Source organism: Carassius gibelio, chromosome B21 (genome assembly GCF_023724105.1).
Source record: "Carassius gibelio isolate Cgi1373 ecotype wild population from Czech Republic chromosome B21, carGib1.2-hapl.c, whole genome shotgun sequence".
Classification (NCBI taxonomy): Eukaryota; Metazoa; Chordata; class Actinopteri; order Cypriniformes; family Cyprinidae; genus Carassius; species Carassius gibelio.
Genome location: NC_068416.1, coordinates 18,470,772 through 18,495,935, shown reverse-complemented (window position 1 = coordinate 18,495,935; position 25,164 = coordinate 18,470,772). Strand labels below are relative to the sequence as shown.

At 36.1% G+C, this 25,164-nt stretch overlaps 1 protein-coding gene across 5 annotated transcripts in view; it reads left to right on the top strand.

The window, feature by feature from the left end:
• Positions 1-1,828: 1,828 nt before the first annotated feature.
• Positions 1,829-25,164, top strand: part of LOC127986649 (ankycorbin) — a 43,721-nt gene continuing 20,385 nt past the window's right edge. For 2 of the 5 annotated variants that reach the window (XM_052588975.1, XM_052588974.1), the window contains exons 1-5: positions 1,840-2,085; positions 2,743-2,814; positions 17,767-17,897; positions 21,849-21,937; positions 22,049-22,113. In XM_052588975.1, coding sequence (XP_052444935.1) covers positions 2,779-2,814; positions 17,767-17,897; positions 21,849-21,937; positions 22,049-22,113 — 321 coding nt within the window. In that variant the 5' untranslated portion in view covers positions 1,840-2,085; positions 2,743-2,778. Of the gene's footprint in view, positions 2,086-2,742; positions 2,815-17,766; positions 17,898-21,848; positions 21,938-22,048; positions 22,114-25,164 lie in introns of all 5 variants that reach the window. The other 3 variants (XM_052588973.1, XM_052588971.1, XM_052588972.1) reach the window with 3 other exon arrangements.

Below are 25,164 nucleotides of genomic sequence, written 5' to 3'. Positions count from 1 at the left end.
ATTTTTGTATTTTGAAAGAAGTCTCTTTTGCTCACAAAGGCTGCATTTATGTGATCAGTAATACAGTAAAACAGCAATATTGTTAAATACTATTACAATTAAAGAAAATCAAAATAATTATATATATTTTGAAATTTAATTTATTTTGGTGATGTCACAGCTGAATTTTTATCATCCATTATTCCAGTCTTCAGTGTCACATGATCTTTACAAAATCATATTAATATGCCGATTTACTGCTGTGCTATTTAATATTTTTAATTTCCATAAATATATATATATATATATATATATATATATATATATATATATATATATATATATATATATATATATATATATATAATTTTAATTTTTTATTTATTTTTTTTCAAGAGAAAAAGAAACAGTACTTGTGTTGCAAGTGTGGCAACTTGTTTATGAAGCCTGGAGCTGTGTTGCTTTTTTTAAGCTCTTTTCATATTCTCCTCATAACAATTTTTTTATAGGTAACCTAAATAAGTTTCCCTGTGGTTAAAACTTATTGTTGTGTTGATTATTTTTTTGCTTGTGGCAATAGACCACCAAGGCACAGACCCACCACACCAACCTAAAAGACAAGCATGGTATTGGTGTTATTCTTTGCTCTGATGCTGCTGCATAACCACAGATGTGTTACAGCTCTGAAGAAATTACCAGGGCGGACTGCTTGTCAGTCTATTAGTACTGTCAGCGGTTTTTTTTTTTTTTTTTACAATGAAAGCCAAAATTACATAATGAAGCATGAATGTGCTTGATGTTACAGCAAGTGATTCTAATATAAGCCTTTATTTGTCCCTAGTGGTTTATTTGGAAAGAAACAGCAAAAACTCTTTCTGTCAGCAGCTGTTTTTCTTCTCCAATGTGAGTCGGTGGGCCACACAGTTCTAGTTGATGCCATATGTGTTGTACTAAATTGTCAAGAGTATAAACGTTCTGAATGAATATGTGATATATTAGTATTGGTAGTCAAATAAGGGTTTAAAGTCGCAGGACGCGTCCACCTCGCGGCGCCCTTCCCCAGCACTGCTGCACCGGATAGTGAGTCAGCGTCGAATCCACACGTTTGGCTTCCGACCCCGAGGACACTTTTATGGTCCCAGTGGAATGTAGGCTATTACATATCGCTCTATATGCATAACCATAAAGATATCTGCTCCCGAGCATTTACTGACAGCAGTAAATGTTTTCCTCAAACAGAATAACACTCTCGTGAACAGTTTATTACAACGATAAAATACATTAAAATAAATTTATTTTAAAGAGTAGCCTATTTTAAAAGAAAACGATATATATATATATATATATATATATATATATATATATATATATATATATATATATATATATATATATATATATATATATATGCGCGTGTGTGTTATAGTTAAGCCTATATATAGTACACATATTATTATGTAGACTCATTAGATTTTAATTAACTCATAAATTAAAACCCGTACCCGTATTAATGACGTGTTATGTAATGACGTTTGTCAGTATTTCAGTGGAATTAGTTGGCAGTCAATTTATGAAAAATAAATCAGTTGGTTATTGATTAAAATTCTCAGACACACACACACACACACACACACACACACACACTTTTTAACATTTAGGATTATTTTAAAGGAAAAAAAAAAACTTTTCTTTTAAAATAATCCTACAGGTATTAAAGTTCCTAACGACTAATGCAGATATAAGGTTAACATTATTGCTTAACATAGTAAAATGCTGTAAGGGGAATAAAAAAAATGTTTCGTGCACTGTAACGTTAAATGTGTATATACAGTCAAGCTCGGTCACGAGGACACATGGATGGTGACGTCACTCGATCTGCCCGGGGAACAATCAGAGGCAGCGCGAGCGCTACTTGAATGGATTGTTGTCGGTGAATAACTTTGCTCCTGGTTTCTCCCCTTTTGCCCGCCGTCCGCATTTTCTCTTTTAATATCTACGAGTCCAAATAGAACTAAATGGTATATGAAGCACTTAACACCATTCGGAAAAGTGTGTTAGCGACAAACCCCTGAGGTCTGTGTGCGCGGCTTAACTTTTGCAAAGTGGGTAAGTGCAGAAATCTAAACACTCTTTTCCCGTATATTTTTCCTTCCAATGTCAAACTATTTCCATTAGAACTCCGCTGAACTTTAGAAGCGAGCGTTTCAGGCTTCACGCTGCCGAACAAAATAGCTGTAATTTCGCTTCAATGTTACATTTACGTGCCAATGTTGTTTACAATCATCATTCCTGTCAGCTATAGTTGAACACAATGTTGCCATTGTTCCTCAGTGAAGCGCGCGGTAAGTCCTGTTTGCTTTTCTTATCTTGTTGGAGGCTTTCTGAACACTCCATCCAAACTTTTGACTTTCCCGTGGAGACTCCTCAGGAAGATCCAAGAATATCAGTGACCCCGGTTTATGTGTATTTATGGAGCTCACAGAGTGTCTGGACTCTTGACATGTGTTTTTTTTTTTTACAACTTTGAAGTTGCACAAAATGCTCTGACATTGTAAACTTTGCACAGTGACCACACATTAGATTCAGTACTCCTGCCACTGGGGCCACTGTAACTTGATCCACCTCTGTGCTTTGCCTCCAAGAGCTTGGTCCTAGTTTTGCCATTAATAACAGTGCTGACCTGATCCTTAGTTTCCGCCGCATTAAGCGACAGTTTGCTTTGGAGTATATGTGTATGACTAACTAAAGTTTGATTTTATTCAGGTGTCCTGGGATCTGTTGAAATCTGAATGGACTAATATGAAGAGCCTGAAGGCAAAGTTTAGGAAAAGTGATGTAAGTATTGCTTTTAGCTGTCTTTCTGCAAACTAAATGGTGTTGTATAGGTCTAATACACTTAAATTAAGACTTGTATAAACTGTCCCTCTATGAAGTTAGACAGTAATTGAACAACTTAATAATGTATCACATTTTTAATTCACATTTTCGTTCATTTGGAATTTTAGTTGTAGTTTCATAGTCAGCTTGTATGAATGTTCTAGACTTGGGTGAATGACTCAGAATCAGACATGTCTGCAGCTTTATGATGATGACTGAGTCATAACTGGGAGTATAATTTTAAGGCTGAGAATATATGCACTCCCAAAGAATGAATGACAAAAAATAAATAAAACAAGCCTCAGTGGAGCTTCCTGCCACCAGATGTGATTCAGCAATCATTTCTAAGCCTATAATAGAACTTCATCAGTCTCAGGCTGAAGTATTGGAATGTACTTGAACGAAACATTATTGCTTATAATTGCATGTTTTGGCTTGCCAAATCATTGCCTTTTGGGCTGAGTCAGCGGATAGAGATTACTGTGAAATTCTATGTGATCATCAAACCGCAGAACTAAGCTGAGTTTTAAGATACTTTCTGCCAGCACATGGTCACATTGGCATTTTGAACATTCACACGGAATGTTGTTAAGAGCAAGCCTGCCATAGCCACATTCACAGCTCATAATATCAATTTTTTCCTTGTATGGTGTAGAAGACATGCTTAACTGTTTTTATCTTTACTAAAAGGTGGGTGGGTGTTTACTTGCACAACAGTGTTGGTTGCCTAGGAACAAAACTTTGAAATTTTTGTATTAAACTTATGGTTTGCATGAACACTAATACAATAACATTGTCGATGCTGTCCGGATTTTAAATGACAACATGACTAACAACGGTTTATTTAATAATGTACTAAATGTTTAAATAAAATGTTGAAAGGTTTTATTAAAGGTAAACCTCACATTCCATCTTTTAAATAAAAGGATTAAGTCAAAATGATAACAGATTGATAAATGATTAGGGCTGTCATGATAACAAATTTTGCTGGACGATAAATTGTTCAAGAAATTATCGCGATAATCTATAATATTGTCATTCTACGACCAGTTTCAACTAATATAATGATAATGGCATAATAACGCAGGTACACCTTTTCAGAGATCAATACACTTTTATTTTATTTTATGGCAGATTCAGAGCAAAAAATTTCAACATGTTGACTTTGTGTGGCTTGAAATTAATAAATTTTGTATGTTATATTATGTTTATATGTCAGTTAGGGATGCTCATATTGACCGTTTAACCTTAACCAAAATTAAAAATTTTGACCTATGAAGGGGCCCGTCACATCACGTCTTTAAAAAAAAATTTTTTTTGTCTGTTTAATTTAAATTCCTTGTTGTAATGGAGATCGCAGCTGATGGATGCTAAGCAACGACAGACGCCCTTTAGGAGCACAACTGCCCGAGCGCTTTGGAAAGAAGGAGAAAACGATGTGCGGTGTGCGTGAACTCACTGGGCGCATTGACACACACAACTACACACCTACAGACATATTTAGATGAGCAAGCCAAATGAAGCGAGTGAAAAGTAGGCCCATTTTGAGAGAAAGGGCAACGAAGTTACTTGCAAAATATGCTATGCGGTATTAAAATAAAGCAATAGTGCTAGTACAATGCTGTATCACTTGCGTCGCAAACATCCACAAGCAAATCAAAGGCGCTTCCCAAAGCTGGTCTCTAGCGAGACGTGATCTCTTTTTTTCCCGGGACATCTGTGCCATCGGAGAGGGTGTTTTCTACCACCAGACTAACCCCACATCATGACATGTTACATTTTTTTTATAAAAATGTAAAAAAGAAATGATCGCGGCCCAAAAAAATATCGAGCTAATTTTTTTTTCTAGCGTGTTTAATTAATTTATCAACTATTGCAACAGGCCTATAAATTATTATATCCCTTTTATCTACTTCATAAAATAGTTTAAATGTCTACAATGCATATAAGCTTATTTTTTACTGATTAATAGGGCATGCAAATTAAGTAAATCTTTGCCAGTCAAAAACTGCACACAGGCTCAATATACTACACAGAGCCGTTGTTAACTGAGAAGATGCGCCAATAAACGCTGAAAATGAACGTGGATTTGCGCATCTTCTCTATTAACAACGGCTTTGTGTAGTAACAGCTGCTCTATGTGAAATCAGGCACCTGATGGAATTAACCGCTGATTAGAGAACGGGCTTTACTGACTAGATGCGCATAACGATCGGCCGATCGTGATCGGAGCAACCCTATATAATTCATTCGTTCATATATTCATTTGTATAATTTTCTAATCTTAGCTCTATCTATGAAACCTTGCAGTTTTCCACCATGTTTTCACACAAAATAAAAATACTTGCACATAAGACTGTTACTTAAAACTTTGCTTTATGCTGGACAGAGTTTATTTATCCTAACACCTTGTCTACACTGGACGCGAGTGGCGTGGCATGAATAAAATAATAGAGCTATAGAGCTCATTATAGTCTGTGATGCTGTCTACACTCGATACAGCAGTAAACTGCTGCCCTTTTTCTATTTATGATGTGCTGACACAAATTTCAAATGATTTTTAATGGTCACTTTGTCACGTCCACTGTAGACAGACTTATGCTGATGCAGCGCAACATGACAACTGTCACGTCCGGTGTAGACATTGTGTTAAGCCGTGGTCACACTAGACTTTTAGCATGCAAAATTCATTTGGACAGTGCTGTGAAATAGAGCGGAACCAGAATATGACATCACATGCCAAGGTTTTCACACCGCACCAACAAAATATCTTCACTAGTAGGGGTGCACAATTAATCAAACACAATCGCGATTTTCATGAACATTTTGTCAGTGAAGCCGGTTCTGTGATTAACAGTAAATCTCCATCACCTGTTTTCTGGTGGAGCAGCATTTACTACACAAAGCCATAGTTCTTTGACAAGAAAGAAAAGCAAAATTATGTTCATAATCGCGGATGATATATAATCATAAGATTATGAAATCTACACAATCGTTCGCGGTAATGACAGCTGTTTGTAGTAAATGATGTAGTGATGTTGCTTCTTAAACAGAATAATTAAGGCACACAATATTTCATTGTATTCTAAGCAGTTATAATGGCTATGTCGATTAGCATTTCATTATAGATATACTTTATTATAATGAAAACTATAAGAAGAAGAACTCCAATAAACCATATATTGCCATAGTCATGTGTTTATTAGTCAGGTTGAATCAGTGAAAGCAGTCAAATGTTCTGTTTATTCTGCTGCAGCGATGTCTTCTATGGGGCACATTTGGATTTTCAGCACAAAAGCGCCCACTGGCCTTTGGATGGAGATTTACTGTTGATCATAGAACTGTGCTTCACTGAAAGACAGCATGACAATCACAGCTTCTGTCTAATCCCCATTTATTGCCTTTGCAATTTAATTTTGATGAATTATGCAGCCCTACTCACTAGTCATAATTGTTTTCTATTTAAGTGATTACAATCAGTCACAAGAATAGATAGTCAAGTACACATACAAATATCATGCAATGCAAAAATCATCAGCTCCTGTTTCCATTGTCGCCACAAACCAAGCCCCTTCTTTTTTTATGTGATTTTTGTAATCTTTAAAGTTGTGTCGTATAAAACAGAATGTGACACTGCTAAAATTAGCAATTCCTCCAGGTTTTAAATTTTTGTACCAAGAAGTCACTTTGTGAGGTGTTGGTCTCAAGCAATCAGGTGATATGAATATGCATTTCAGAGATCACCATACTTGAACTTTGCTATGTAGTGAAGTAATTTCACACGGTATTGCATTTCCGGTCTGATGAATTCGCCGTCCATTTCATATGGATTGTATTTTACTTTCAGTTGTATTTTATCATCACTTCTGCTTTGAATCCTGTACACTCACCAATCGAAACTCTTGTTTCAGTTTTTTGCCATACAGGGTGTTTTCTAGAAAAAGAGGTAAATCAAGAACACGAGAAACAAAATATCCTCCTGGTTCTATTTTGGGTTTTGTGTGTCAGTCCAGAACCATACAGGAATTTTCGTGTAAGGCCAGGCTTTCATTCTTGAGCAAAACAGGAGATTAGAACTGCCAGGATAAATACTTTTATAATAGCAGCTGATGGCCAGGGTCTTGTAATATATGTGATGTTACTCAACCAGTGTTTGAAGTCCCATTTGAACAGTCCTGATTTACCCGTAACATATTGCATAAGAAAGAAAGAGTGCGCTATTATTAAATTTGTTGGCATTTGTGGCATGTTTGAGAGAAACATAAAAAGCTTTATCTAGCCTCTTACTCAGGATGGCATTAAGTTTCAGTCTTTATGTGTAAGTTACAAGACATTAAAAACAGCTTGGTGTAGACCAGTTTTATGGGATCTCAGTAGGACAGCGGCTCTATTTGACTTTTTTTATTTGTCATTCACTTGAAAGAATAGACCTTTTGTGTACACAAATCAGTAGCAGACACATTTTGCTATGTTGACATGACGAGAGCTGTCTTTTATCAGCCCGTAGAGTCACACAGGGTCTGCTTAAGTCATTGAGGAAACATTTGGAAAACCTCCACTCCTTCTTGGGATTCTTTTACCATGTAAGAGACTAGATGTTAACTGATGTTTTGCAGGCTGTTGATGTTATAGTCCAGTCTCTTTATTTACCGGCTTGTGTCTTAAGCTTTTTAATAAATTAACAGTTGATATTATGTAATGTAATTAATAGGGTACCTCATTTTCTTATTTGGTCTCATTTAGTTGTAACCCTAATTTAGATGATGCAATGGAAATATTGTATCATGAATTGTTGGATAACATCTAATTGCACATTGTTGTCTGAAAGCACTGTTTAGTGCTTAAAACCAGTTTTTGCAGTATGCTAGAAAATGTTTTGAGCATTTCACTTGTAATTTGCTATCCATTGATGTTATATGGGCTTTTATATATTTACTAGAACACTGATGTTTCTAGTTGTCCTGATTTGTACTTCTTGTTTTTCAGAGGAAGTTGAATGAAATGAATAAAAGGGAAATGGCCTAGAAGATCCTTATTTAGCAGAGCCGTGTCATTTATGCTTTAGATCAGATGAACTTTCAAGCATGATTTTCCAACCCAGTCTCATGAAAAGTAATAGTAATTTGTATGAGGTTGAGGAAGCATAAGAAATCAGGTTGTTCAAAAACGAACAGCTCTGAACCTAAACGGAACAATGAAATTACCAAAGTCTTAAACAGATAGCTCGACCAGTGATGAAAATTGTCATTTTGTGTTTGTATAGCGTTTTCGGTTCATGCTAAATATTTGATAGTCAAGAAAACTGTATTGTTACCATCACATTATTTTGTTTTCAAAGGACGGTTTTATTCTTAATTGTTGATGCAGCATTTAACCTGCTTCAGGTGTGGTCTTGCATCTAATGATCAGGTCTAGATGTTAATGTAAAGCTAAATGTGTTATGAAACCAAATAGATGTTAATTTATTTTTCTCTTCCAAGCCTTGTCCTGTAAAGAAGTAATGACAAGACTCCCAGCAGACTGGATTTATCTCATCTGGAATGTAGTCATGTCCACAGTTCTTAATTAGTGTCCTTACCCCAGCCCTTTTCCACATTAACTGCAACCTTCAACATGATGAAACCCTCAGTGAATCTATCCTGAGCTGTCCAAAGGAGATAAGGACTCATTTTTTACTCTTCACATAAAAGTTTAGTCAACAAAAAACGTGGATTAATAGCATCATAATGTTGTTAATGGAATTTCGCTTTCACCTCAGGTCAGTGCGTCCATTCTGGGAAGAATCTGCAGTGCCCAGTGTCGAGTTAAAGAGTTTGAGGAGGGAGGCAGGGTAGTCTGGCTAGTGATAAGGCTTGCTGTGCTTTGTGGAATTACCTCATCAGTTAGATATGGCTGCCAGGGGATTTAGAAACGGGGTCTCTGCCATGTGAGGGTAAAACACACAACCCTTCATTACATTGTATAACCTCAAATGGCAGAGACGAACGTCTCCTGTGCAATATTTATTTTGTGGGTTGAATCAGAGTCTATGCTATTTCACAGGACCTGTTAAAGTATTTGTAGTGAAAACATGTAGCATCCCTCCCCCCTCAGCGTTTAACTGTATTTGCTCGGCCGTAGCAGACTGTCCAGACGCTAATTCCTTTCTATCCTCTGACACCTTTCATATGCACTGTCGGTCGCTTCTTAATTCAAACCTTAAAGGGAGTGGATCACGGTCTAGGCTGCCCGTGTAATGGTCCCGTGGCCAAAAGTAGGTTGACTTATAAATAGCACCTTCTATTGACAGTGCCAGGTGTGTATTAATTTCATATATTTGGTCATGCCAGCCAAACATCGAAATGATAACTAAAAATAACCTCAGTAAAAGTGAGCTTTATTTTGACATGTCTGGTCATTGGGTAGGCAAACAACTGACCCCCATACCTTTTCTGTTTTCAGATCTGCTTTCAATTGACCAATCAAATGTTTACAGCTCTCAGGACCAATCAGATAAACCCCCAGTCGACCAATCAGAGTGAATCTGGTGGTAAAGCGGATGAGAATGGGCACAGCAGGTATCCGCACTAAGAAGATGGTTTCTGTATTAGGACAGACCCAGCTGCCTGGCTCCTAGAGATTAGCAAATCTAGCCCCAACACCCCCCTCCCCTTAACCACAGGCTTTTCCGTTCACGTCCCTTCTGGTCTGCATATTACATCCTCTGGCCTAAAACAGCTATCCAAGGCTCTAGTTTTCATTTGCCTTGTTTTCCCTTCATGTAATTGTGGCTTTGATATATTGCAGCCCTGATAGTATAAGATGGTCCGTCTGTATCTCCTTCGTGACTTAAGACATTCGGTGAGCTTTCAAATTGGTTTATTCATGACTCATCTCAGTAACAGTTGTCGGTGGTGAAGTAATGACAGGCTTTCCAGGTTGAGAAATTAGCCATCAGGATGAATCAAACGTGTCTGGCTCTGGACTACTAACTGTTAGTATTATTGCTTTAGGAGGCTCATCCCAGATAAGTCTTAGAGTGTTGATTGCTTGCAACAATGCAATTTATTTCAGCTATGCCCTTTCCTTTTTTTTGGACGTTATCTTAATACAGAAGACTGTGGGTGTTACTTGGTGGAAATAGTAGGGCTGTTAATTTAATGAAATGTATTACCAATCACATTAATTATAAAAATCCAATTAAAATGTTTATGCAATTAAATGGGATGACTGAACAAATTATGTAGGGAAGAGTCTTCCTAGAGGTACCTCCTTCATGTTTTTGCCAGGCCTGATTCTAGTGGCATTACTAGGATGGTTGCTTTATTAGGGAATCAATGTCAAGGAGATAAAAAGACGTACAATTCAAATTAAATTATGGTGGGAGAAATTGTAACCATTGTAATTGTGCTACCTTCACCACATAGGCAGAAATCCCAGGGGGATGGGCAGGTTAAAAAACATTTTGAGTCTCCCCTTCCCTTGCCTCACAGTGCTTTGGTCCAAAAGCCTGCTTTGCTCTTTTACATCACCTACACACACACAAGTCTGGTGAGAACAAAGTCAATAGTTGTGGAACTCCAGTAAGTAAGGCTGCCAAGGCTTTTTTATTCACTTAAACATTGGGTGAAGTGATTATTTTCTCTTTAATTCAGAGGATGCCAGTGTATTTTTCAATGAGTTAGCAATAGTAATGTTACTTGCTTGACAGAAAGGGTTGCCAGGTTTTCACAACAAGACCCACCCAATTGCTACTCAAAACTATCTCAAACTAAGAGGGTTAAAAGTGAAAGATAATAAAATAAACCTGCAAAATTAGGGGGGTTGGACTGTGAAGATTTAGGAAAAAGAAACGATGCCTAAATGTTATTGAATTTGTGGAAATCTGTGACCAACCGGCCAACCAGAACAAAGCTATAGTAGCTGTATTATTACTTGTTTCTATAGATATCTCTCTCATGTCTCTTCGTTGAGTATTCACTGAGTTACAGTTAATTTTAATGGCGCGTTTTTTAAATGAAGATCAGCGCAGACAAAGGCTGCAGACAGCACACCTTGTTTGTTACACAAAGTTTTGTTGTTGTTATGTCTGTATACAAAAAAAGTAGAACCCTTACAGATTCGATTGATGTATTGCTCTTATCTGTACGATCAAAACCGAAAGTAATTTAAGTTCTTTTCGGGGTTATCAGGAGAAAATGCCTCATAATGCGTATACGCGTTAATCGACTTCAGAGGGTTAATTCAAGTGAGAAATCATTTTTTGTGTTTGTGTGTGTGTGTCCTTTGCACATCTTGTCATGCCGGTGACTGCGTGGCTGAATAGATGCATTTTGCAGCTTTAAGGTTTAAAATTAATGACACTTTATAATGAATTCAGGATATTTTGACTTTTTTATCGATTGGCAGTCCTTGAAAAAATCTAATCTATTCACTACTTTTTGCAGACAAACCTTACTGATCTCTAACCACTACCAATGCAGACTTTCTGAACTTTCAGTCATCATGCCCTCTAAAGTTTACTTTCTACAACATCTTCCAACCCTTTGTTTGATCTCTTTTCAGAGGCAAATTATCTCTAGAGTTCCTCCAAGAGATTTGGCATGGGATGGAATTCTTGTTCAAGGGATTAAAAACCACATTCCTTCAGTGGATGAGTTTGGTGGAATGTGATAATGAATGCGCAAGGTTATGTACAGAAGGTCTATTTTAAGTCTCGTTTGCAGAACCTCAAACAAGTCATGTGGTTTTTGTCTTTTTAATCCTCATATCTATCCAGACCAATGTAAACTACCCCACATTGTGCAATTGTTTAAGCAGCTGCAGATGTAGTTTAGAAGAAAAGATGCATTGTTTTTTGCAAAAGGTTCATATGGTTGGCATTAGAAAGTACTGGAAGTCATAACTTCAGAATTATTTCCCAGAGCTACAGATACTTGCCCCTCATATTATTTAGGTCTGCTCAAGTTTGGACCTAGACAACATCTCTGGGATTTATTTAGAGGTAAATCCACAGATGAACCCCTTCTATAACAGTTTCTGGCAAGATAGATGCAGTTATTATTAAAATCTCTGAACTTCCATGGTACGTCCACTTCTGAACTTTGTTAAACAAAAGGAGGCATTTGTACACCATGTAATAAAAGTTTCCCACAAAAAGAGATTGTGCTCTTTATGGAAGAGGCGGTTGGTTATATGAGTAGAGTATGCTTTTAGTGAGTTGGGGGTTAGGGGACGGTTCAAAAAACGGGTTTTGAGAACATCTCAATATGTGTGAAAACAAGCTTTAGGGAATAACAGAGTGACTTTAACAGCTGTTGTTTATCTGCACAGACCATTTGCATGAATCTGAACCACGGATTTTCTCTCTTATACATCTCAGCAGTCCTATAGGGATGTCTTTTGTACAGTGAAGCACTGCAAAGATTTGCATTTAGACCATGCTAATGGTAAAGCCCTGAATGGATATCCAGAGCCTTCCTTTTCAACCCCTCAAGCTCTTCCCTGTTCACCGGGGTTTTATCAATGTGCCACATGGCTGAAAGTCTAATAATGAGATTGAGAGGGGAGATTATGTCTTTAGTGTACTTTCACCCTCCTGAACTCGTAAGACTGGCTGAATGGACAAATGTTAAAGCCGTCATATTTAATTCACATCATCTTTCAGATTTCACAGCAAGCAACTTTAATGGTCTTTTTGAAAAGAATACCCGCCCCCCATTAACCAGCAGGGTATTCAGTATTCTGGGAAGTTTGTGTGATAAGTGAGTAAGTGAGTTATAAGTGAAGTGATAAGTGAAGTGACATTCAGCCAAGTATGGTGACCCATACTCAGAATTTGTGCTCTGCATTTAACCCATCCGAAATGCGCACACACAGAGCAGTGAACACACACACACACGCACACACCCGGAGCAGTTGGGGGTTCAATGCCTTGCTCAAGGGCACCTAAGTCGTGGTATTGAAGGTGGAGAGAGAGCTATTCATGCACTACCCCCACCCACAATTCCGTCCGGCCCGAGACTAGAACTCACAACCCTTCGATTGGGAGTCCAACCCTTTAACCATTAGGCCACGACTTCCCCGTGCGTTGGGAATCATATTTTTTAAATAATGCCAAGGTAACACTCATTTTACATATAGCACACAGTGAAAATGACATAAATATGACAGTGGGCAAATGCATAAAGCAAAGCATAATTTGAAATCACGTTTAAAGCATTCAATAAACACGGGCCGACCGTCACACAGAGAACAGGTGATCATGCCGGATAGAAATGCCAGTTTCACAAGATCTCACAGCTCGCAAGGTTTGTGAAATTAAATATTCATTAAAGATTTTTTTAAATGAAATAAATGCGTATTTTCATTAATGCTGATGGCAAACGAGAAAGTATTATAATGTTTGTCTATTACTAATAATATAAAAGCAATCATTATAATACTTTTTGTATACATTAATTCCTTTGTTTAACCATTTTATCTGATTATTAGACAGACTTCTATTTGTATTAGACAGAACTTTTAACAACAACAGTAAACGAGAGAGAGTGCGAGTACTGTGTGCACTCAGGTGCTGCCTTTCTCCACGCCGTCAAAATAAAAGTCCCATCTCAAACACATCGGCCAAGCAGAAAAACTTATCTGCTGCCGATATTTGATAAATGCCAAACATCAACCGCTAAAAAACATATCAAAAGTTATATAGGTGTCTGAATAATTTCTGGTTTGACTGTAATAATCTTTCATAATATTACTATATATATATATATATATATATATATATAAACTAATTTCTTAAACTGTTGAACTGACCTAAACTTTCTAAATGGTTGTGATTTTTTTTGCTATCTGGGTGTTAGTGAGGAAAAAGTGTAAAAGTTCAAGTGCTATAAACGGCGCCAAAGAGGAAAGCAATGAAAAATTGCCATATTAACTTTTTATCTTATTACATCAAGCATATGTGGACATTGTAGCTTTTTGCGTTATGTGGTTATCCATCATGTAATAATAATAATAATATAAAAGAGTGATTCTGAGGTTTAAAAATTCTCACACAGGAATGTGCTTTTCCAAGTATTCACCGTGCAGCTCTGAGCTTATCATCTCAGGAATCCAAGAAAGAGAAGTAGTCCAAATGTTAGCAGTGTGAGTGTAATTGTTCAAACAGAGAACACGGCTAGTGCCAGGCTTGAACAGAGACGCGTGTGATAAGAGGTCATAGTCCAGCCTGTTCTCAAGGGGCTCGGCTGATCCTTTCGAATTTGAGAAGCCATTAGTTTGAAAGCCAATGGCTGGTTCACATGGCCTGACGTGGTACATTTGTATTTGATCTAATTGGCCTTATGTACAGGTACAGGCAGTATAAACTCATTCATCATCCGGTCGGTTTCCAATTTAGCACATTGTTACACTTCTTTTGGTTGCAAACCAAATAAAATGTCTTGTGTTTGATTTTAGCTTTGAGGCCTAGTGTACTGAAAATATTCAGCATGACACATTAAGTACTTGGGTCACAACTTGGCAACACGCCTACATTTTTTTTAACAGTGGGCAAGGAACTAAAATTATCTACCGTTTATTTTACTGACAGGAGATATATCAGTGTATGAGCACTCAAAGACAAGGATATTATACAATGTGCTAGAGAAATATGCCTCATGCCCATTGATTCTTAACGTCTAAATCTCAAAATTGCAATGTTCTTTTCCTACTTAGTTAACTGCTTATGTTTATGAGCAGATAACGCAAATTCAACATGAAAACCGTTTGATCTAAACCACTTGTCTTGCCTCTGGCTCTAAATATTGCACAGCTGAAGAGGACCTTTTATCAGATAAAAGTTAAATGCTTACACTGAGCAATGGGTGGAGGTTATGTTTGTGCCATATGTCCCTGTTCTCCAGTGGTTATTTAGTCCAACAGGCCTTTTTGAGATAATGTTAAGTGTTTCCTGTTTTTGCAAAGGCCCACCAGGACAAAAAGGAGATCTCCAGGCTGTTGCTAGTTGTTTAAAATTTCTTTTGGAGGCTTATGTAGATTTTCTCAACTTTTTATAGCTAGTAGTCTAATGTTTGCTCTTTTTCCTTTTCCATGTTCTTTCATTAGAAGAGAATTAAAAGCTCATCATGTCAGTTTTGGCAATAGACTGACAGTTTGTTCTGAACAGTCCTCGCAATACCAGTATAAAGCCTTTCATGCAATCTTACATTCCTGCTTGTATTTTTATTCTACATGCTATGCATCCTGATCAAGCATTATATTTTGTATTTATTTTTTTATTTGTGCACCATTATTCTCTCTCTCTCTCTCTCTCTCTCTCTCTCTCTCTCTCTCTCTCTCTCTCTCCCCCTCTCTCCCTCTCTAGAAGCTGTTTTCTTTTCAGATTAAGGATATTAATCCAAAACATGAAATTCATGTATCCTCTATATATATATATATATATATATATATATATATATATATATATATATATATATATATATATATATATATATATATATATATATATATATATATATATATATCAGTAGGAAAGATGCCTATTTTATTATCATTACCCAAAAAATGATTATTTGCTGTTGTTGTTTATTTTATTTTTAACTGCAATTTTGGTTCCCGTTTTGCTGTAACTGCTCTTAGAAAAAGAAAAAATGAACAAAAAAGAAAATAAAAACAAAATGAACATGTCCCTCAGAACAAAATGTTCTTATGATCCTCATTTTTCTCCTACATCTGAGGGAATATTATAGACCCATATTGATTTTTCAGCATGTCTGTTTTGAAATGTAGTCTTAGTGTGTTCTGAAGTACACTGCACCAGAGAATGCTAGGAGCCTAATTCAGACTTTGTTTCTTTACAAATGCCATCTTTTTCTTTTACAAATGGTCTTCATTTGTTTCATGAGTTGACTTTAAATAGCTTCAGCTGATTGCAGATAGTAGGCCAAAGTCAAACAGCTCCCAAAAATAGTGCTTGGTATACTATGGCTCGTGTAATGTTACACTGCATTTCAAAAATAGTGACAAGTGGTGTTGGCCTCTGCGGTCTGCTTTCAGCTCACTGCCTAGACTACATTTAGAGCAATTGCATTCTGGCTTGTTCAGAACTCCTCAATGTTTTCGTGTCTGTGGACTTCTCAAAATGATGTCCTGCATTGACAACTTCAAAGGAGGTCTTCAAACAGTTGCTCCGCTTTACTATGTTCAACACTGGGCATAGTTTCACTGTTATGCAAAGGTACAAAGACTAGATTTGTCTCCATTTGAATCTCAGCTGTGAATAAGCCCTTGTTAGGAAACGGTTTCATCCGTTCCTGTGGTTCCTGAGAGGTTTCAAGAACTGGAAGGAAATAAAATGATTCATGTCACAAGCATTTCATTCCTTTGAGATGCCCGTAAATTATAGGTGAAATTCAGGTGACTTCATCCGTTGTTCCACATGATTGCTTTCCTTTTTACCTCACTGCTTTGATGGAAATTGTTTGTTTGTATGGATCCACAAGTGTCACTAGCAATCAGTCTTCCCATTTACAAAGGGCTGTTATGCGCAATTGTGACTGGTATAGGTTATTAACTCACAGCTCAAGCAGGTTGTAATGTGTACAGACTTTTACAGACGCTTCCTGTAAATAATTAAGATACGTGTTGATAAATATTGTGATATATTAATCACAATACATTGCGGTACTGTCACAAAGGTGATATATTGGGTTATTTCTTATTCTAGGAATAGAATATTTTTCTAGGAAAGCTGTCATTAAGAACACAATTCAAGCACTTTTTATAATACAAATCGAAGCGAAGCAAACTTACAGAAAATTAAGTTTCTACAATATTTAGTAGTTTTGTAAACTCAAAACATAACAACTGCCATGAATCCTGTATGATTTATTTATTTATTTAATATCGATATTCCATTTTTGAGAATCGATACAGTATCCCCAAACAAAATATCATGATGCGATACATGTATCGATATTTGCTTACACCCCTAATGTATATTTCTTGTTAAATTTAATGTATTGCCAGCCCTTATTTGAATCAGATAGCTTGAGATGCAAAGACTGATCCAGTGGCTTTTGGTGTCATTGCATCATTCTTCCATGCTGGAAGTTGGGAGGAGGCAAATCTTTTATTCGCCTTTTAGTCATGCTAAGAGCGGCTTCTTTGATTGAACTCAACTCTTTCGTCTTTCTCTCCTCAATCTCTCCTTGAGTGTGTAAAAGCTCTATCAACATGCTCTCTCATTTGTTCAAAGGCTAGTAACTCATGTTCTTTTAGTTTGACTCATATGTATACATTTTTCAAAGGTCATGGGTGAAGACAAATGGGGAAAGCTGGGTGATTTCCATTAGGGTCTGTTGAAGAGAGGAAAAACTGTTGTTTGCTAATAGCTGATGACAATAATAAATTTGAAGTATTGGCTCTTTTAAAACAGTACTAAAGTTTATTTCCAGTTCACAGACAATTTTTAACTGCCTAAGACTGGATTTGCTCCATCTGTTAAAGAGGACAATTAAATGGTGTTTTAACAGCTCCCATAGCCCTTGTTTCTGGGCTAAAGAAATCAGTTTATGGGAACACTTTAAACACACATTTTTGTTTGTTATTGTAAGTCAATTTTTTCTGCTAATGTTTAAGTCCTGATCATTTAGGCTAGACATGAAAAAGTCTGAGGCCACCAGTGAATTTTTTCTTTTGTGTCTCATTGACCGTATAGATTTCTCAATTTAAATCAATCCTTTTGAGGAGCCAATACTGAATCTTAAATCCCAAGAAAGATAATTAGTCCATGCTGTTTTCTGAACAGAATGTTACGAAACATTATTTGTAGCACACCTCTCATCCAATAACGACACTAGATTTGGCCTTTGTTTTTTTTGTGAGATCTGTGTTTTTTTTTTAAATCACCCACTTTTTATTCTTTAGGCCAATGAATGGAACAAGAATGATGAGCGTCTCCTGAGTGCAGTAGAGCATGGAGAAGCAGATAAAGTCACCTCCCTTCTGTCGAAGAAAGGAGCCTGTCCCACCAAGCTTGATAGCGAGGGAAAGTCTGCGTGAGTACTGGAACTGATATTGCTCTCATTCTTATTTGAATCAGATGTTGACTGCTCTAATTGTGACTTCAGCAGTGTTTTAAGAGAATTTTCTGCAGAACACTTGAGAAGTGCATTAAAATGAATTTGCATGTGTGTGTGTGTTTACACTCCAGCTGAAAGAGAGATTTGAGCTATGCTTTTTTGCATCCATTCATTATTGTGTTTATTTAGCTGTGGAAATGACAATCTAAACCCCACTCAACAAACAAATTTAGTCCTTCATTCACCCCATCAGCATTACCTTTCATTGCATTTACATCAGCCTTCATTTTCTCTTATTTATCGCAACAAGCACACAGATGTTCAGAAGTGAATGCTCGATTTGTGTATGCAAGTCTTCCAGTTTTAAAATCATGCATGACACGCATTTTAACCAACAATGACTTAAACACTCGAAATTCTACAAAAATGAGCTTTGCCTTTCTGACTTTCTCGTTTGGCAATTTTCTGTCATTTTGCTTGGAAGTCATAGGAAAGGCAATTAAATATGTTATACTAGTTCAAAGAAGTTTGAATGCTTTGTTTCTTTGGCAGAGATGAATAGGATTTTGTTTTATTGGAGCCTCAACCTGAATAATTACATGCTTATGTCTACATTTTGGGGGAAAAATATACATGTTTTGAAATGTTGTGGACAGATTTATTGTGTATTGTGAGAATAACAGGAAATTTAAATCTGTCATAAAGGAATTTGTTCTCCACATTTTTAGAGTCTGACATCATAAGATTGTAATATTTTAGCAAGAAAGTTTAGTTTTCTCATGCTGAACTTGCTAGGCCATTGCTAGGATGTTCTGAGTGACTTCTTACTGATCTTAGATTCAACCTAAGTTTGCACAGTGAGTGATCTTCTAAGGAGAATGTCTAGCAGAATGTCTCATGTAATGCATGTTAGATGGATTATTGACATGTACCTTCAAAACATCAGTTATAAAGAAAGAAAATAAAAATTCCTCAGATATGAGTTCCTTCAGATATGAATCAATGAGCAAGCTCCAGTGAATGCTGAGAGACGAGCTTGCTCTCTTTACTCTGTAAGTAATGAACTCTGATACATCCGACCTGAATGAGTCTCCAGTGTCCTGCGTTACGATGGCTTGAGCCGAAAACGCTCTCATAGGCTCACAATAAATCCTTATCTGCCCATTTGAGGAGTTCATTGTGTTCGAGTGCTTGCACTTCAGAGGGTTCACGAGCTGGAGTGGCACATGCAGAACACAGAGCCTCGCTGTATTTCCAAACTGTCACAGTCGCCATGGAGATATAATTTCCTGATAATGAAGGAGCTGGACACGAGACCCTGTGCGATTTGATAATCATATGCTCCGGTGATCATGTTATTTACCTTGAAAAGGACTGCGAAACAGCTCTTGATCATATTAATTACAAAAACACAAGGCAAATGCTGGAGCAAATGTGTTGGCTTCTAACTAAAAACAAGAATCTGTTCTCTAGCTTGTGGAGAATGCAGAGGGATTAAACGTTTAATTGATTTGAGCATTTAATTCAATCTAAGGATGCCTGTGATTTAAGATTCATCATTTTAAAACTTTTCTTATTTTAAAGTTTACTCAGATATTAAAATTCTTCCATCATTTTTTTCTCCCACATGTTGTTTAAAATCTTTGTAACAAAGATATATGTATACAAAAAAAAAAAAAAATTCCCCATACAATAGAAGTCAATGATAACCAGAATGTTTGGTTGCCTTTAATGTTCAGCAGAAAAATGTCAAACGGTCTTTCTACTTCGTAACACCACAAAAAAAAAAAAAATGACAGTGTTCATTTTTTTGTAAAAGATCTATTTAAATACTGTTTCAGGCAAATTGAAAAGCACTAGTCGTTTTATATTATGCTCTATCGTTTATATCCTGGTGTTGCAAAATACAATGTTTACGGTAATACTTTTTCATCAGTTGGATGACTGCAATCTTACACGCCACGGGGATGCAGGCAGAAATGTGAATAACATTATAGCGAGTGAATTGGAGACAGAACCAGGTGGCTTCGAGCAGAAGAATGACCAGCCAGGACAAAACGAGGAGCTCGTTCCTAAACGAGGGACTTCATCTGTAGCATGGACACGCGTTTTTAAGCACTGCAGTTTTAAAACAAACGATTTTAAGCCGTTGAAACATAAACAACAGAGCTATATGCATTCACGGTCTCTGTTTCTGTATGGGAGGAGCAATCTTTTAGTTTTTTTGCCACTTTATTGGTTTTGAACGATTACATAAACACATATTTGTCATAATTCCCGGCTTTACAAGTATCTCATAAACAGTGATTTAGGTGTTGAGAGAGAGTAAACAACTGTAAAAGAAAACTCCTAGGTAACATTATATTGTATCCGGACGACTTAAAGGAGATGCTGTCCAATATTTGGCCTGTCTGCTATTCATATTAATCAAACAACAGTGAGAGAAAATATGAGATTTTAATATTCTAAAAACCTTTTTAAAAGAAAAAAAAAACTATATCGTTATCATGATACAAAATTACTCATCATGATATAAGACTTTGATCATATTTCCCATGCCGTGTTCCTCTTAATTCTTTCAAGAACAGTGTAGTTGTTTCTGGAATGACCTTTTAATAGCTTTAGTGATGTATATTGTACTTAAATTGCCATATTTGAATATTTAAAGTTCTTTATTTATTCATTTTAAGGTAAGATCTCTGTCGTGAGTGACATAAAGAGAGATCCCAGTGCTTCTTGATGCTTATCTTCTAGATAAGTTGTAATCGATTTCATGTAGATGAATGTGTTTTCGCAAGTTTGTCCTCCAAAGAGCCAATTAATGAAGAGATGGTAGATATCACCCCAGCATGGTTCAGTGGAACCTATTTATTAAGTGATAGAGAACACTGAACTTTATAATCACAAGGAGCAATTCATCGTCTCTGTGCCCTCGGGTCAGAGATTTCATGACTAATGAAAGATTTAAAGGAATCGTTCACCCACACATGAACATTTGTCCTCATTAGCTGGGTTTGCAACCATGTGTTTTCATGTGAATTTTGGGGTGTTGTTAATCATTTTATTTTTAGTAAATTTATGTTAATATTGGATGGAAACCTCAAGATTAAAAACTGCATTAAAAACATATGTATGCTATCATTTAAAAGTTTGGTGCCCTGCTTACTGAAATATATATATATATATATATATATATATATATATATATATATATATATATATATATATATATATATATATATATATATATATATATATATATATATATATATATATATATATATATTATTTTATTTAGGATGCATAAAATTAATTCATTTTCAAAGAAATGCTGATCTTTCGAACTTTATTTTCATCCAATAATCCTGAAAAAATGTATCATGGTTAACACATGAATATTAGGCAGCACAACTGTTTGAACATGTGACCGTGAATACCTGAGCAGCTAAAAATTCAGCTTTGTCATCACATGATGGCATTACATTTTAAAATATATTAAAATAAAATCAAATAAATAAAATATTATAATAAACAAAATAATAAACCGCTATTTCAATGAAATTTTTTAGATTTCATATTTTATATTATTAACTGTATTTTTGGTCCAATAAATGCAACCGCCTTTCAAATTCTGAAGGTCAATGTATTTTGACAACAATGTTAATTGCTGCTTTGTGCTTGACTTGCTACACAGAATGAAACGCATTGATCTAATGTCACTCATTCACACTAGCATGCTTTACAATTGCCTTAGGACAAGCATGTATGTAGAGCATGTCATTGACCTACCTTTTGAAATCAAAGAGCCCTCTATTCACTGGATGTAGGTTACAGACAAGATGTACAAACTGACTAAATATGAGTGGCATGGCTAATCTGCAACTAAAATTAAGTGTTCATGACATTCCCCCCTCCTTTCTTTCTCAGTCTTCATGTAGCAGCCACACGAGGTCAAGCTGAATGCCTTGCTGTTATCCTGGCTCACGGGGCGGATGTTTCTCTGCAGGACACTTCAGGTCGATAACCACTAGATCAGTGTGTTTTCTTTCATTGCTTTTATGTTACATTAATAGCACAAAATAAATAAAATGTAAATAACACATCTTGTTTTCTCCTCTTCACATCAGGGTTTACTGCGTTACACCTTGCTGCCAAAAACAACCATTCTGAGTGTGTCAAAAAGTTGCTTCAGGTAATGTTTTTGATTGATTTTGAATGATACACTGAGAGTTCAATGTTCACAAACAGATGGAGCATATTCAAATGGGAACAACAGCCATGTCTGTTGCCATGCAATGTGTGCCAGCTAAACAAAGGAAGCAGATTTAGTTCTGCCGTTTTGTTAACTAGTAAATCCCACGGCCTCCCTCTGTGAGCTTGGAGAGTGTTGCATGTTTGGATGTGTGTGGGCAGGCTGGCATGTTTGAAGACGGTTTGGTGGAGCGCAGGTTACCTTAATGTAGTATTTCTCTTTTATCATCATGGGTAGGGCTGTAGCTATCGAATATTTTAGTAATCAAGTATTCTACCAAAAATTCCATCGATTCCATAGTTTCCTTTTTTAGAATTTCTTTTTTTTTTTAAATGCATAGAATGCAATGCATACATCAAAAATAAACTTCATTTTAAACTAAATTTAATTATTACCCATTGTTTATCTGTCTGTACTTGTACTGTGAACAATGACAATAAAGTTTACAGATGAATTAAGTGCATTTAAGTGCCATTCAATTGTGGTTTTAAATAAAGCATTTTCTGAGATGCACATTAAACATTAAACACATAAAACATTAATTAATCTTTTAATTATTGAAAACGAAGCAAACTTAACTCTTTGGTAAACAAAGGGGATTTACTATTAAAAATAAAACATGGAAGGAATGTTGTGTGATTAAACCTTGATTTTGTTTGATTTTTTTTTTAGTAGTAGGCTATGTACATTCTGCTGAGCAATAGTAATGCATATCTTGCAAATACTTGTCTGTAAACTGGACTTTTATTTTGACGGGTTGACGTACCTTTACAGCTCTGTGTATGTGATGTGACGCTAGTTTTACTCAAATCAAACAGTCAAATGCTCAAGAAGTGACTGTCAGAGCAATTCTGGAGATATTGTTCATGTGTTCACATCCTTATTTAGTGAGACAGCAGACGCTGAAATCACCGGAGCGTCATGCGCGCTTCAGTGTGTGTGATAAAAAGGAAGACTTGCTTATTCTCCATTCATTATCAGAGACACGCAGAACACGCAGGATTCATATTTAAATAGACTGTTCCAGCTTAATATTTACAGATATTAGTCCATATCCTGATTTGATGTAAGTGCAATGACCTATTTTTGATTAATTAATTCAAAATTTGGCAAATTCTGTGCTATTCTGCGTTAAACTGTCAATTCCGTTTTTATGACTGGATTCCGCGATTCCCTCCGTGTTTTCTGTATCGCGGAAATCATAGGGCCCGAGTTGTGGTATGCCAGCTCTATCTTGCAATGGACACACGCCATGACATTCTCTTTACGTTTGCCCGTGCCCTCAAATCAAAACACTGCTGACTCCTTGCAGTATGCGACTTCAGATGCAGCACTTGTGTCTCCTTCCGCTTTGTTGGTGACATAAATGCGTTGTGTCACATTAAAAAATCATTGCGAAAGAACCTGACGTGAGATTTAAAATAAATTAAAAGAGGCTTCGAGGCAGAGGAATTTGCCTCTATCATTTTTTGTAATCGAGTTACTCAAGGAATCGTTTTAGCCCTAATCATGGGCAACTCATTCTCCGCTCCATGTGAGTCTACCAGAGCTGCACAGATCCCAAATATCCATGGTCTGTCATCTCTGTTCACTAATGGGTGCCAGTATTGGCTTTGCCAGTATGGATTAAAATATGCATCGACATTAGCAATTTAACTTCAATTCAATTTATTCACACAGTAGGTCTCATAACCCCCCTTCCTCGTGTGATCCGGTTATGTTTTTATTTTTAAAAAATGATGCTTTTTATCTAATTTAATACATATTAAGAATTTCAAGTAATGTTTTTTTTTGAACCGCAAATCTATGGTTTCACATTTAGAAATTATAAATTTAACATAGTAATTTAGTATAGTAACCAATTCTCACTATTAACTAGTTGCTTATTACCGTACATGTTCTTAACCTATTGGCTGTTTATTGCTTCTTATAAAGCACATATTCTGCATTACCATATTCTACATCCCTAATCTTACCCAATACCTAAACTTAACAACTACCTTTCTATTAATAAGCAGCAAATTAGGAGTTTGAAGCAAAAGTTATAGTTAATGGTCTGCTAATTGCGAGAATTGGACCATAAAATAAAGTGCCCATAAATAAACTTTTACACAAGAATAAATTAAATCGTAAAATATATTAAAATATATTAAAGTAAATATATTTTTTAAAATTATTTACAAATAAATGCAGCCATGGAGGACATCATAGATTTTTTTTCAAGCCATTAAACAAAACAATCCTGACCCCAAACTATTATTTTTACCAGCGTTAAACTTCCACCCTTAAAAGTGTTTGTCAAGTGAAAAATGAGAAGTTTTGAATGGTGTCATTTTATGGAGGAAAGCCTTGGAAATATATTCCCCTTCACACAGCCAGGCCGGCATTGAATTCATTAGCCTTTTTCCCCTGGAGATCCAGTGAAACAGAAGAATTAACTGCTGCACTAATGAAAGGGCCTGACAGTACTAATTCAGTTTCATCCAGCAGTCATAAACCAAGAGTCCTTACTTGGATTCCTAAGCACAACAAATGCTCTAATGTCCCCAATGCCTTAAGATTCTGCTGATATTTTCCATGAATATGAAAGCACTTTCTAGGCTAATTTTCCCAGAGAGTAGATTGAAAGGCTAGTCATTTCTAATAGTCCCTTCACTAGTTAAAAGCTTTTTTGAGGGATTTGAGTGGACAAATGGAATCTCGTTTTCATAATAGTGGAAGTATGGACTAGAGGGTTAATTTCTGTCAATCAGTAATCACATTTAACTTGGTTGTCTACAGTTTTAGGTCTGAATAGCTGCTGCAGTCAGATTTAATATACTGTATTACACCTTTCCTTTGATAATGCCTGTCAAAATAAATGCCTTGTGCCTGTTCATCCATGAACACCAGCATGACATGCTGTTAAATGTTTAATAAGAATGCACATCATTAACTCGCATGAAAAAAAGTACTCTGTGAAAAGTGTAGCTGTTTTGATTGAAAGGTCGT